The 14,909-nt window shown below is 40.7% G+C and overlaps 2 protein-coding genes across 2 annotated transcripts in view; one reads left to right on the top strand and one right to left on the bottom strand.

Moving 5' to 3' along the window:
- Positions 1 to 275: 275 nt before the first annotated feature.
- On the bottom strand, positions 276 to 12,027 carry LOC114909117 (guanylate-binding protein 1-like). Its single transcript, XM_029245932.1, has 11 exons — positions 11,902 to 12,027; positions 7,096 to 7,295; positions 6,860 to 6,987; positions 5,740 to 5,849; positions 5,332 to 5,522; positions 4,244 to 4,486; positions 3,713 to 3,993; positions 3,177 to 3,389; positions 2,867 to 2,969; positions 2,591 to 2,784; positions 276 to 1,490 (listed from the first exon to the last, which is right to left on the bottom strand). The coding sequence occupies exons 2-11, from the start codon at positions 7,280 to 7,282 to the stop codon at positions 1,266 to 1,268; spliced, it is 1,875 nt and encodes a 624-aa protein (XP_029101765.1). The 5' UTR covers positions 7,283 to 7,295; positions 11,902 to 12,027; the 3' UTR covers positions 276 to 1,265.
- The window catches only part of LOC114912578 (guanylate-binding protein 1-like), a 91,982-nt gene continuing 88,786 nt past the window's right edge, over positions 11,714 to 14,909 (top strand). Inside the window, exon 1 of the mRNA XM_029260096.1 lies at positions 11,714 to 11,886. The gene's annotated coding sequence lies outside the window, so the exon portion shown is untranslated. The remainder of the gene's footprint in view (positions 11,887 to 14,909) is intronic.

Here is a 14,909-nt window from a genome sequence, read left to right as displayed (position 1 = left end):
CTTTTTTGTGCATCAGCTAAAAGTTCTGCTATGAATACATAATCTCTGGGTATCCCTTTGTGTGCACATAACTCGGTTCACGCTTTTGCTTCAGAAGGGGGCCTGATCAGTTGAGGAAGCAAAAGCAGCAATTCTCAAGTCTCAGAAGCTGGCACTGAAACCTGTAGTCTGATTGCTTCCTTGATTGCTTAATATTGTAATTACAGTTATAATATAATCAAATAATAATGCAATACTTTAATGTTACATTAAAAAAACCTGAGGTGATAGGAGAAATGGAAGTTGGTTCTTGTCACTCATAAATAATTTCTCTGGATACAGCTAATGGAATATCTATCTGCAGAAATGGCAGAAAAAGTTAGAAATATCTAAGTGAAAGTATCTTAATTTAAGCCTGGAGGAATGATGAATGCATCAGGTAATTACTGGAGCCTAAAACAATACTAGACCACAGCTGCTGTGGTGAAAACAAAAAAGTAGCAGGACACGATGCTCAATGCCCACCTTATTTCATTTATTATTGGAGCCTCATCATGTGACTGAACATCTCATTACCACTTTTCCTCATCTTCTTAATACAAACTACAGGATATACAGTTTTCACAGGGTGGATGTCAATAGTTCAGTGTTTTAAAGGACACATTTCCACAGCCTTTTTTTGGTATGAATTGTAGGGCTAGAGGTAGTGATGTCTCTTGGGCTAAGATCTCAGTGAGCTTGCGATTTTCTGTCATGTTACCGTCATACCGTCAATGTGCTCATGATATAACACTTAATTGTTGTTTCTCACTCATCATGCAAAGAGAATGTGTCAAATAGAAAATCTTCTGCTGATGTGGGCCATTATTAAAAGGTTTGCTTTAAGAAATCTCTTGCTGTCCAACCATTTGTACAACAGCTGTGAAGAGAAACTTGTTGCAACATTTTTGAAATGGTATTCATTTTGAGCACTTTGACCCATGTACACATCCTGGTCAAGTATGAATTACTACAGAAATGATTACGTTTGAAATTATACATACAAACGTTTTTCTGTTGTGTCCATCAAGTCGATCCTTCACTCGCTAATGATGAGAAATTTGTTGTGCTTCACACTGCATACATCAGTCTAAAAGAAGTTAGAGTAAGAGTTAACGTAAATGTTTCTGTTTCTCAAGTAAGAAATTGAAGAAAAATGTTGACTGTATAACTTTAAGGCTAGAGATGTCTTTTAAGTCTGCTATATCTCATCATATCATCTTTCACCTGTGATCTGTCTGGTACCATCATTTAAAGAAGCGTGACATATAGGACACAGCCATTCCGCCAACTTTTGGAAGAATCCCTGGTAAGAAGAGACTTGCAGCTTGTCCCACATTATCCAGAATGGTGGAAAATAATGAAGGAGACTCAACCTGCTCCTTCTCCCTCTGCCGATTAAGACCATCAATATCTTTTTGTAAAAGTTCTGCTTTCTCTTTAAAGCCCTCCTTCAAGAGGTCATGTTGCTCCTGAAATAATAAACATGCTGTGTCAGGCTCAGCATCTCAGTTGAAGTACTACACACCACTGTGAGGTTGTACATGATCGGAAGGCAGTGAGTAAGAAAAGATCAACAGAAAAGTAGAATATGTGGAAGGGGGCTAAATTTTTGGGCAGATTCTCCTGCATACAGGTGGTCCCCGATTTACGATGGTTCAACTTAAGATTGTTTTGACTTTACGATGGTGAACTGGCAATAGACACGGAGTAGAAACTGTACTTTGAATTTTGAATTATGATTTTTTCCTGGGGGGGACACAGTGGCACAGCGGGCTTGGCTGGGTCCTGCTCTGGTGGGTCTGGGGTTCGAGTCCCGCTTGGGGTGCCTTGCGATAGACTAGCGTCCCGTCCTGGGTGTGTCCCCTCCCCCTCCAACCTTGCGCCCTGTGTTGCTGGGTAAGGCTGTAGTTTGCTTGGAACAAGCGGTGTCAGACTCTCTGTGTGTGTGTGTGTGTGTGTGTGTGTTTTTCCCAGGCAAGCGATATGTGGTGGGATACTCTCTCACGATGCTGGGCAGCAGCAGCGATCCTCATCTCCCAGTCTGTCACACAGAGGTGTGTATTAAATGCATTTTCGACTTATGATATTTCCGACTTATAATGGGTTTTGAGGAATGTTACCCCATCATAAATCAGGGACCACCTGTATACTAATTTGTTCTTAATGTGTGTTGAGAAACACTGATACCAAACACATCAATGCATTCCAAAAATCACAGTTCAACTGAAAGTGATGTCCTTGTTACCTAATTTGATATTAGGTGTGTTAAAAGAGGATTATGCTCCCACTTAGCAAGATTTGGAGTCTTGGGCTTCACCAGAGTATTTAGTAAAGATTATGATATATCATTAAACTAATACCTAATACCAACACAGTACTATGTGGTAAGGATTATCAGCGCGATACACTGACTTCAGTTCTGTAGTCCCCTTAAAGATGCTTAAATTGCTGCAATAAAAGCTGAATAGACTGTTAAATTGCATGGTTGCTATGGATAAAGCGACATAAAACAACAGTAAAGGGGAAAAAAACAGGAACTTAGGCTTCCAGAGCTCCTAATGATTTTTACCTTTAGTTTTGCTTCTACGACCCTTTCATGCTCTCTCATGGCACTTATCCGCTCCTCCTCCATCTTCTTCAACAGCTGCTCCACATTCTCGTTGTAGGTGTGCTGCTGGTCCTTTATCATTCTCTCGTAGATCTCAGCCTTCTCCTTGGCAGCTTGCTTCTCTTGCTCAAGGGCACGAGTGCGTGCTCGCTCCACTATGATTTGGAAATAGGGACAAAATGAGTCCCTGAGGCGTGAAGTAAACACAAACAATGCAACGTACACACAGTGCTTCACCTTCCATTTGGTGTTCTGCTTCAGTCAGGGACTGGTCAGCAGCTAATATCGTTTCTCCAGTTTTCTTTTTCCCTTCCAAGTATTCCTTCAGTGTTTCCTCAGCCTGTATCAGCAAATAGAAAAGCTTTAAGTTCTTAGGTATTATACAAAAACTAAATGGTGTAAGTTGCCTTGAACGAAGGCATCAGGTTAATAAGTGATGAGTTATATACAGTTACAATTTCTCTACAATTCAGTATATGCTGCAACATAATCTCCAATTCATTTTAAAAGGCTAAAGATCAAGTTCACATATTAACAAACATCATACCATCACTCCTCGTCCATGCTCTGATCTGTACTTCCTGATGTAATTCTGGATGTCTTGGCTGTATTTCCTATACCCTCCAGGAGACATGTAAGACCCAGAACTGAGTCTGTCCTCCAGAGGTTGGAACACACGTTTGATGATTGACTGACAGACCTTCTTGGACTCCTGTATGTTCTTGTCACAAATAGCCTCATACTCTTTCTGCAGAACTTTCTAAAATAGAGTCAATATATTTGTCACTACAGGATACAAACATTCAATAAACATTTAATCAAAGACTTGAAATTTGTGGCAGAGAAGAGTGGACGCCGAGATCTATGCCACCCTAACACATGTGTTCAAAAACACAAGCAAGATTTGGGACTATGAAGTGAATGTGAAAAGCAGCTCACAGTGAGAAATGAAGATATCTTCACTATATAAATCTTTACTCATTGATATGTGCATATGTTATATTCATTTATTCAACTGTTACACTTTAATATTTCACATTTGATAAGCATACCATACCAGGTACGACTGATGTAAACACATACCATGAGCTCAAGTTGGTGCTTCTGATCCTCGTCCTTGAAGGAGTTTTCAATGAAGATCTTCAGCGCCTCTTTCACCATTGTACCATGAATCTGGGAGAGCTCTTCCTGAGTTTCCGTTGGGAAGACAACCCACTCTCCCATTTTGGCTCTATAGTGAGCCACAGCCCGTTGCACCGCATTGGCATTCTCAATCTGAGACAGGGCCTGGACTGCATTCTCCAGGCAAGGCACCTGGTTGCTGCAGATTGTATCTACATACACCTTGGCCAGGTTCCCCAGCACTTAGGGACAGATATAGTGCATGTCTTCAGTTTAGTTGCTCACAAATAAGACTCCTTGTGCCTTAATTTTTTCAAATTAATTCAGTAATTAATTTTAACACTGGGCAGAGATGATAACTTGCTGCTGAATTTTGATAATTTAGTATTGTCAAGCAGAAGCAGGAATATATTAAAAGTATTAAACACTAAAAATGCAAGCTACTGCAATAGTAGGATGCTGCAGATTGAGGTATAAAGTCTTAATACTCACATCTGCCAGTCACAGGGATCCCCCCTTTCAAAGTTTTGATTTCAGCCTTGTTGTAAATGTAATCGCAGAATTCATTAGCCTGCTCCACAAAGGAGGGCTCTAACTCCCGATCGCTCAGCTCACTTAGCTCTTTCATTTTCTCCGTTGCTGCTGGGCGTTCAAACACAAAGCACTTCCGGCTGGGGAAAAAATTTCGCAAGCAGCTGCGGGGCATGTTGTATTCCTGGACTTTTTTTGAATGTCCTTGTAAGGAAGACAGGAGTTATGGTCAGTCAATTTTAGTAACAGGAAGTATAGTCTATGTAATCTATTTTCATAAAACTGACCAGAGCATCTGTTAATGAAATTACAGCAGCTGACTTTTAGGTAATTCTGCCTGAACCAACATTTTGTTGGTACAATATAGAGGGAACAACATTTTAAGACAACACAGGTTTAACAATTTTAGTCCTGAATAGAAAAGACCAAGGATATATTCAAAATATAACAACACTTATACTGCGTGCACAAAAGGCAGATTAAGACATCTGATTAAACACACACACACACACACACATTGCCCGAACCGCTTGTCCCATACGGGGTCGCGGGGAGCTGGCCATATTCAAAAAATAATCTGCAACTGCATAGAGACACAAAAAGGAAAAAGAAATTTGCACCCAATAAATGCACAGTGCACTAGCTCCTCCTTTGCCCCTACAGAAAAAGCAATTCTGAGGATGTGTCAAGTATCTTAGTTTATGAAATAGAGTAGTTTCATCATGGGGGGTTCGGCGGCGCAGCGGGTTTGGCCTGTGCCTGTTCTCTGGTGGGTCCAGGGTTGAAGTCCCGCTTGGGGTGCCCTGCGACAGACTGGCATCCTGCTCTGGGTGTGCCCCTCTCATCTGGCCCTGCACCCCTGGCTGTCAGGCTAGACTCTGGCTCACCATGACCCCACTCGGGACAAGCGGTTTCTGTGTGTGTGTGTGTGTGTGTGTGTGTGTGTGTGTAGTTTCATCATTCCTCCATTCAGTCAACCTGGAATCCTGACAGAAACATAAATCTTAAGTGTTAGGTTCCCTGACTTTAGTCTACACTGGTATTCTTACCATTTTTTAGCTGCAGAGATTTGTCCAGGTACTCATCAGCAGTGACTGGCTTTCCATCAAATTCCAAGGTGAGGGTGAAATCTCGGACCGTCCATACAAAGGAAGGAAAGATTCGGACAAACTCAATGGATTCATCCTCATTGTCTGCCTTTGACTTCACCTTTATGTGCTCTGTCAACTCTGTCACATAGCTGATGACCTCACCATTCAGGAGAATATTTCAAAGAACTTGTCTGAAGTATGTTTGACAAATATAATACCATAATGCACACATAAATAAGCATAAATAGACAAACCTGAAGTCAAATGGTAAAATTTATGCTAACATAAGCAATAATGTAAAGTCATTGCAGGTCATGTCAACATTATGACAACTGGGGAATGAGATGTGGTCCTTTGAAAGGATACTGCAGTCGTTGTATTGCATCATTGTCAATGGTTCCCATACTGTTATACACTAACGTGCTGCTTAACAGCACAGCAAGTGAAAATATCCAGATGTCATTTTTCGCATCTCCCTGTGAAGACACATCAGTAAATTTGTATAGTTTTACACATGAAATCAATATAAAGAAGGACCTTATCTCTTTCAGTTTCAATGACATGGTAAAACTAGAGTTGAATTTAATACATTTGGAAAAATGCAAACAAAACTGGAAGAATCTTTTGTTTTTACTTTTTACTTGTGTGAAAATGCCAATGTCAGCATTCAGGCAGCAGAGAGGATTTATGCGACAGATTGTGCTCTATTTTTATTCAAGAAGAACATTAGTGAAAAACATTAGTAAAAACCTCATTGTTTAAATAATTAAAGACAAAAAGTAAAGTGTGACCTTAATTTCATTATTTGGTAAAAAATGGGTAAACTGACACTGTAACTGGCCAGAAGAGGGTGTAGTGGTTAGGACCATTATTGCAGGCTGAAGGTCTCCGGTGCTCATTCCACCTCTCTCTCCTATAGTAACCACGAGTAAGGTACTTAAACTGCTAAATTACCCTGAATTAATGTTTATGGGAGTATAATTTATAGTGCAGTGCCCTGAATAGAACAAGATTTCATCAACTTTTATGTCTTTTGTATGTCTATAGCATAGTGGTAAGAGCTGAAGTCTTTGGACCCAAAGGTCACAAGTTAAAATCCCACTACTAGATGTAGTACCCTTGAGCAAGGTCATGCTAAAGTAAAATTACCCAGTTGTATAAATGGATAAATAACTGTGAATAGCTTAACACTGTAAGTTGCTTTGGAGAAAAGCATCATCTAAATGAATAAATGCACACATACATATTTAGAGAGAGCGGGTGAAAGAGAAAGTTATACGTATATTTTATAAGTCAACATTTATACGTTTCACTGAAATAAAAATAAAAATGTATCTAATATGAAATTAATTACTCCATGGTTAAAAAAGGCATAAAATTACAATAACTGGCAGCTTTTCAAAGTCAATTCTGTGACTGACTGACTGTTCATGAAAAAGGCCAAAAATATATGATGTAATACAAATGATCAGAATTCAAATATCACCTTCTCCACATCTCCTAGACCCTCGGTATCCAGCAGCACCAGAGTGTGGCCCTCTTTCACTGGATGAGGCACACACCACATCCAGATGCCTTTGGTCTTGGACTGTACGGTGGCTCCCAGGGCAAATCCTGGTGGGAACAAAGAGACTCTTCAGAACAGAGGAATAATCACTGTAGAACAAGAAAAGGCATGGGTATACCCGTGTTCATAGTTTGACGAGTGGAAATCAGCCCCACCTTTCCTCTTGCCAGCCAGCTTGTTCATAAGGTAAGACTTGCCAGTGCGGTACAGTCCTACCACTGCAACCACCACAACACGCTGGTCAATCTGCGCCAAGGCCTTAAGAGCCTGTGGGATGACCTGTAGTTTGCCGTCGTTGCCATTTTCAATGAGGCACATTGGCTCGGCCATTGTGAGTGTCATCCTTGGTTTGGCACTGCTCATAAACAAACAAAAGATACACAGAACACCTCAGAAGAGCTAAATGAAAAAGGCTTTTTTTACATAACCATGAAATGCATCAAAAGCAAAACCCTGTATTACATTTACATTTATTCATTTAGCAGACGGTTTTTTCAAAGTGACGTACATCTCATAGAAAATACAATGTGTGCATTACATTAAGAGAAAGCGAGACTTAGATGCAGACCCGTGATTGTTTAATACACTTAGTCTCTTTCCACCATATGAACCAATGTTCATCATGCGAGTAGCTGCATAAAACTTTATCTGAATATCCACAATTCCAAATTGACGTACTAGTGATAATTTTTTTCTTGTGATATGTATGAACATTTGTATAACATTACAGGAGTAGCTGTGTAAAGGTATTTACACAGGCAAAGCTGTGTATTAGAAATTATTTAGTAAAACTCGAATTCTATTTTATGAGAGCAATAATACCAATATTGTAGCTTTAGAAAAAATTTACACACACACACACACATTTTCTGAACCGCTTGTCCCATATGGGGTCGTGGGGAACCAGAGCCTACCCGGCAACACTGTAAAAATATTCATTTATGCAAATTAGGGTAATTACAAAATGAAGGATTTTTGTTGCATATTAATATTTGACATTATTCAGTCAGACCTTCATGTCAAGGACAACATTATTAGCTCAGACTGTTTTGAAAATATCCCTAGACTTAACACCTTTAGCAGACTAGTTAATCATTAATGAATTATCAGTTTATCAAAATATTAGCTATATTTCAGTGGTGAGTACTTATGTAGTTAAAAAAAAATATTCCTTATTATTTATGTAGACGGGGGCTGCTATTAGGTCTTGTTCCCAAACTACTTACAATTGTTTACCCTTTAATATGGCTGGAACATAAGATTTGAGCTGATAACATTCAGAATGCAAAATGAAAGCTCTAACCAGGACATTAGTGGCCCTTCTCAGATTATCTGATACAATGCATATATGAGGCCTAAAGATGCTTGGTGAAAATACTATATATGGTCATTCTTTAATTTACATTATGTTTATAATGCTCTAATGTTTAAATTATTATTGAAGCCTCTTATCTAACACGTTTGTCTACTCACTGGTCACTATGTGTTTCAAAGAAATGAAAAACAGAAACCAGGCAGAACCATTTTTCCCAGACCCTGATTGACGTCAGCTCCTGAAAGAATTCCTATCAGTTTTGACGAAAAGTATGAATATGCCTGTGGCATAACCAGCTTTTGAGTTTATCATGTAACTCTGCACATCCTTTGGCAGTGGCATACCATAATGTGACATATTGCGTCTTTGGCTGAAACTTAAGCCAAGCCACAAAATATGTAAAAATGGGTGGATAACAAAGAGAAAAAGTAGGGTTTGACAGGGTGGAGACACCTTGTGTGTATGAGTCATGTTCTCTCCACCCCCCTGGAATGCAAACACTTACAATGCATTCCTACTCACAGCTTAGAGCTTTTCTCTCCAGCAGAGACATTCTTCAACATAGCAAACGTCTTAAGTAGATGGATTAATATTTTAATATGCAGTAAATTACGGTTTAAAAGAGCTACAATAGATCCTCTGATACAGAGAGTCCCTGTTCTGTTGATAATTTTTTCAGATTCAATAATGTAATACTATAGAACCACCATTTCTTTTTGGGTGAAATAACAATGGCCAAAATCTGCTGCATTTCCTGAGACATTTTCTGTATAAAGCAATTGCTTTCCCTAAACACACAAAAGAAGAAAAAAGTATCTGTATACCTGGGCAATACTTGTGTGGGACAAACGGGACTGAAGAGTGAAAGCAAAGCAACCCACAAGTGGTCCTAGTGCTCCATAAAACTGGACTCCTGAAAGCTGGCCCAACAGCGCCCTGCTGTTACTGTCGATTGACACCCTGTACACAGAGAAACCTCACACTCCTTCTTTTTTTAATAACGGAAATGGCGACATCTAAGATAATTGTAAAACGACTGCAGTTCATTTAATGGTATTGCTTCCATTTAGTTGACACAATGACCAAAAAACCCAATACTGTAGATTTTACATCACAATATCTTTAATAACCAATTAAACTTTTACAAAGTTAAATGCAATTCATGTTTGTTTTTCAAAAATGAATAGATTTACTGCAACATTTTGAATACTTGCATGTAATCTTCAAACCTGAAATGACTTTTGGCAAGCATTACATTTATAATGGTTTTCTTCAAAGCACTTTACAACGTTAAAGTATTCACCATTATTTCCCAATTTATACAGCTGAGTAATTTTTGTAATACAGCAATTCAGGGTAAGTACCTTGCTCAAGGGTACTACAGCCAGAGGAGGAAACCTGAACAGGTGACCTTTGGGTAAGGGACTAGCTCTAACAGCTACATGCTGTCCAAGCATGATTCACTTCATGATGGAGGCAAATGTGAGAATGCACCACTGTTATAGCCTTTGATAAATTGTTATGTTTCCCAGAACACTCAGACATTTTGCAATATAATGGCCTTTTGAATTTTGGTAGCTCGCTGGCAAAATGTTATAACACCTTAAGTGTTCCCCATTGTTACATCCACAGGAGGACAATTTTGTTTTAAATTTACATTTATTCGTTTAGCAAATGCTTTTCTCCAAAATGACATATATCTCAAAGAAAACACAATATGCGCATTACATTAGCAGAGAGAGAGAAGTTTTCTGTTTTGGTGTTCCCTTCCCCCTGGCTTGGACTGAATCACTGGACCAGGAAAGGTGTGACTTCCCAGATACTGAAAAGACACTTGAGGGCAGCCAATGGAAAACTTGCTCATGGATTAACAAACCATTCTTGTGTGATTATTTTTATTATGTTATTTATAGTGCAGGGGGCGTGGTGGCGCAGTGGGTTGGACCAGGTCCTGCTCTCCAGTGGGTCTGGGGTTCGAGTCCCGCTTGGGGTGCCTTGCGACGGACTGGCGTCCCCTCCTGGGTGTGTCCCCTCCCCCTCCGGCCTTACGCCCTGTGTTGCCGGGTAGGCTCCGGTTCCCCGCGACCCCGTATGGGACATGCGGTTCTGAAAATGTGTGTGTGTGTATTTATAGTGCTATTTGTCCTTCTGCTGACCTTCATGCTGGTATTTTGATATTTTGGCTTCTTTCTTTCTTTGTATCGCCTTTCTACTGCTTGTACACTTGTTTGTTTTATTTCTTTAGACAGTGTAAAAACAGTGCAATTAGAAAGGTGACAGAAGACTTTGTTTTGACCCCCTTTTTGTTTCTTGTTTGGAGTTAGAAAGTGGTTTGTCTATAAGGGTGTGTGTAGTTTTTCGATTACCCTTTGCTTTGCCCTTTCTATCCAATTTTCTAAGAACAGGTTTTACCTACAGGCCATCAGACTACTTAGCAGTGAGTAATCCTGCACTGCGACACTTTATTACTTCTCTTCCAGACCCCTGGACATTACTACTCAGTATTCACTATTTACTATTTATTGTACTTGTACTGGGGGGCGCGGTAGCGCAGTGGGTTGGACCGGGTCCTGCTCTCCGCTGGGTCTGGGGTTCGAGTCCTGCTTGGGGTGCCTTGCGACGGACTGGCGTCCTCTCCTGGGTGTGTCCCCTCCCCCTCTGGCCTTACGCCCTGTGTTGTCGGGTAGGGTCCGGTTCCCCGCGACCCCGTATGGGACAAGCGGTTCTGAAAATGTGTGTGTGTACTTGTATTTGTTTGTACTTGCCCTTTTATACTTGTATTTGTACTGCCTTATTAGCACATTCTTTTGTTGATGTCTATTCACATCGCTATGAGCCTCGTTACAAGGATTTTAATGCCCAGTGTACCCATTATAACTGCACAAATGGCAAACAACTCTGACTCTGAAAATAAGATACAGCAGGACACGGCTGAAGAAGGAACAAAAGCTTGTTTCCATCAAGTGAATGACTTGTCAATTTATTTTTATAGAGTGCTCTTCTCAAATAGTGACACAGAGCACTGAACAAAGGCAAAAGAAATAAACAGATAGTTGGCTATGTATTAAAATACTACAGTATCCATGCAGTTATTAAAACTATAAGTATGCCCACTGACCATGGGGTAAAAGAACAAAAAAACTCCAAAGTGAAAGTGAAGGGAGAGACAAAACTTCTGGGGGTTTAAGTGTCAGTGGCTGCCCCACCCCTCTGGGGATTCCAGAATAAACAAGACTTTTAATTCAATTTACAACTAATGACTTTTTGAAAGCTCAACTTTTCTGCACTGGATATTATGTGACGTTGAAGACAGCGGTAAACATCCATTCAAACCAGCACGTTTTACAAGCGGTTTCCAGCGTCTGTTCTCAAACTTTCGACTGGCAGCGTGTAACAAAACACACACGTACTGCTGGCGCTGTTTAAAAACCACTTCAGTACCCGGATGCACTTATTGAACAGCCATCGCAGCATAGCTATTTTTATCACTTACAGCCGCTTTGGAAATCCGCCCGTATTAATGATTACCCGTTCAGCACGTACCGAACAAGCATGCGCTCTTCAGATATTTTTGAAGCGTACTTTTGACGATCGCCATCAGCACAACACTTAACAGCATTAAAATGAACAAGTAAGTGGACCCTACCCGTGCTATCAACCTTGTGGGCTCCTTGCTTGCTGCAAGTCGTCGTCGGACTGCTGAGCGGTGCTTTTCAGTGCGATCGCAACCGAGACACTTCCAGCAAATGACTCATTTCGAAAGCAAAAGCACCTTAGCCTTTGCTGTCATTTTCGGTTTCTCTTCTTCTGTTCTGGTAAACAACCTTATTTCCGATAAAGGTGCCTAATCTGAAATAAGGTTGTTCTGACAGAAGCAAAAAATACTTTAAAAAAAAAAAGTATTTTATAGAAGCTCTAAAAGAATATCTCTGGCGTGTTACATTATTAGCCCTCAAGATAAAGAAGCAATAGAAATGAGCTTGACTAACCCTCATGGCTGGTCTGTTTCATTGTGCAAATATCAGGGTACAGTAGAACAACAGCTGGAAAGGGATAAGGAAATGCATTTGCTTTAAATCTGTTCTACCTTTCAATCCCAGTGATATCTTATATAGTCTTTTTCTTTGCATATGCTGTGAGAATCACACACACACACACGCACACACGCACACACACGCACACATTTTCAGAACCGCTCCCATACGGGGTCGCGGGGAACCAGAGCCTACCTGGCAACGCAGGGCGTAGGGGATACACCTAGGACGGGATGCCAGTCCGTCGCAAGGCACCCCAAGCGGGACTTGAACCCTAGATCCACTGGAGAGCAGGACCCGGTTCAACCCACTGCGCCACCGCACCCCTCGCTGTGAGAATCATTGGGGAAAAAAAGAACACTCAGCTCTCAGATGCTGTCAAATTTCATTGTGCAACAGATCCTGCATAGGGCAGTTTGGAGGTGCTTGTGCATCAGTCAGACAAAAATTACTTTGAAAATAGTTTTTCAATTTTCCGACACGGTAACAAGAGGCAAACTGCACATAGACTGAGCAAGACTGAAGGTGGGTTTGATCGCAAGGCCTAGGTGCTGTGAGGCACCAGTGCTAGACACTGCACTGCTGTGCCACCCTATCCCACTGTAACCTACACACACACACACACACACACACACACACACACACACACACACACACACACACACACACACACACACACACACACACACACACACAACTGCTCATCCCATACGGGGTCACGGGGGAACCGGAGCCAACCCGGTAACACAGGGCGTAAGGCCGGAGGGGGAAGGGACACACCCAGAACGGGACGCCAGTCCGTCGCAAGGCACCCCAAGCAGGACTCGAACCCCCGACCCACCAGAGAGTAGGACTGTGGTCCAACCCACTGCGCCACCGCACCCCCTTCGTAGTCAAGCAAAAAGCAGAACAGATTAAATTACCACGGTTAAACACCATTGCATGGATGTGCTCTGTTAGGCTACATGACTACCTCAAAGGGATCTGTGTGAACATATGTGATAATCTGACTAAAGTTTAGATGTAGACATAACAACTCCTTGTATCTTATCTGTCTAATAACCGTCAGCGCTTATACGCTGTACAAACACTGAGGCTGGCGGTGTACTATCTCTGTAAACAAGGGTGGAGAACTCAGTCCTCCGGGGTAACAGGTCTACAAGTTCCAACATAACCTTTCAAACATTAGCAGCTATCTGCAGAACATTGCTTAGGCCTTGATTTTTACATAATACAACAGGTATAACGACTTTTCACTCTCAAAAGGACACCAGTAAGATAGAACCCAAAAAAACTTCCTTCTTTACTTAAAACGTAAGCACACAAATGAGGAAATAAATAATAATTGCTTTTGCATCCTAATTTTTTGCAAAAATGAAACAAATGATGACTAGTTGCAATTAATCTATTCTGGTGTATGAATGTCACTATTATTTACACACATAATTAAACCTGAACTTAATATTAATAACTATCTCGTTGGCAGAATGTCATGAGTCAAAAATAAATTACATATTGTAAATATCCTTGTCTCAGGATACCCCGTTGTAAATCAGTGTTGTACCTGATTATACTGACACAACCTGTCATTAGCATAGTAAAATTTTTTTGGTGACAAGAAGAATCAGTTCAGTGAAATTAATCGCGAGGAAACCAACTAAGGTAGAGCTCCTAGCTAGAGGAAGCTGCCCCCCAACGGAAACTCCTGATGTTTTGTTTGTGCCGTTTTGTGCAGTGAAAATGAGCATTTCTGTCGTTTCTTTTACTGTATTCAGGACGTAAAATGTTAAATTACGCGTGACGTCACAGTCGTAGAGCAACCCGCACTCCAAGCCACCATACTTGTCGAAAACCAGAAGTCACTAGTCTTATTGCACCATATTGAAAAGTTTATTTTCGGAGGCACAGGAGGAGCGCTCGGCGGATGGGATTGGCTCCTTCCTTTTTTTGGTTTCACTTTCCCAGTACATTTATCGCGCCTACAGTCTAAACGCCTTAAAAAAGCTGTTGCGGTAGCACAAGTTACAGTACAGGACGTAACCGAGGTAAGTGTACTGGTGTGTTTGTGCACGTATTGCGATTTTGTCTTAAAGACATGATAAAACAAGTACATTTCATTCTTGAGCGCGGAAGGAACAGCGAAGAACAAGAAGTTGTTTTGGTTCGCGCGCCGCAAGAACAAATTTTTGGGCACGTGATTGAATTATTTAATTTGACTGTTGTTAAGGTTAATGAAACGGAGCGTCTCGAGGCAACAATAGATCTTAAAAAATAGACGAGTTTAAGTATATATGTAAAATCAATCACCGCGTAAATAATTTAGCCCTCATCTGAGCTGTCTTCTGTTTCGGCTGCGCCAAGCCTTCGCTTTCGGTTTCACTAGCATAACATCGTGATGATCATCATGATGATGTTCGTTACATGATTTCTTAAGCAGACACATTTTTATCCATTTTCCCCACTACGTAAACACGGCAGCTTTTTTTTTACTAAAGTGCTTGCAACTTGGCAGTGATTTATTATATCAACTACCGGATTTTGTGGAACACTGCTGCTAAGATACATTTTTCCTTCCGCATCAGCATCTCAGTTAAAATGCGGAAACTGAACTTCAAAAAAA

The sequence above is a fragment of the Scleropages formosus genome, chromosome 18 (assembly GCF_900964775.1).
Source record: "Scleropages formosus chromosome 18, fSclFor1.1, whole genome shotgun sequence".
Lineage (NCBI taxonomy): Eukaryota > Metazoa > Chordata > Actinopteri > Osteoglossiformes > Osteoglossidae > Scleropages > Scleropages formosus.
The sequence above is the reverse complement of the archived record's forward strand: the minus strand, read 5'-3'. Positions and strand labels throughout refer to the sequence as shown.

What these genes read in the sequence shown, in the direction of transcription:
- LOC114909117 (XM_029245932.1), bottom strand. Translation starts at nt 7,282, where the DNA reads ATGACACTCACAATGGCCGAGCCAATGTGCCTCATTGAAAATGGCAAC. An exon ending in GTCTAGGAGATGTGGAGAAG is followed by an intron (nt 5,850 to 6,859) that starts GTGATATTTGAA and finishes GTGTCTTCACAG; the next exon opens with GGAGATGCGAAAAATGACAT. An exon ending in AGCAGAACACCAAATGGAAG is followed by an intron (nt 2,785 to 2,866) that starts GTGAAGCACTGT and finishes TCCAAATCATAG; the next exon opens with TGGAGCGAGCACGCACTCGT.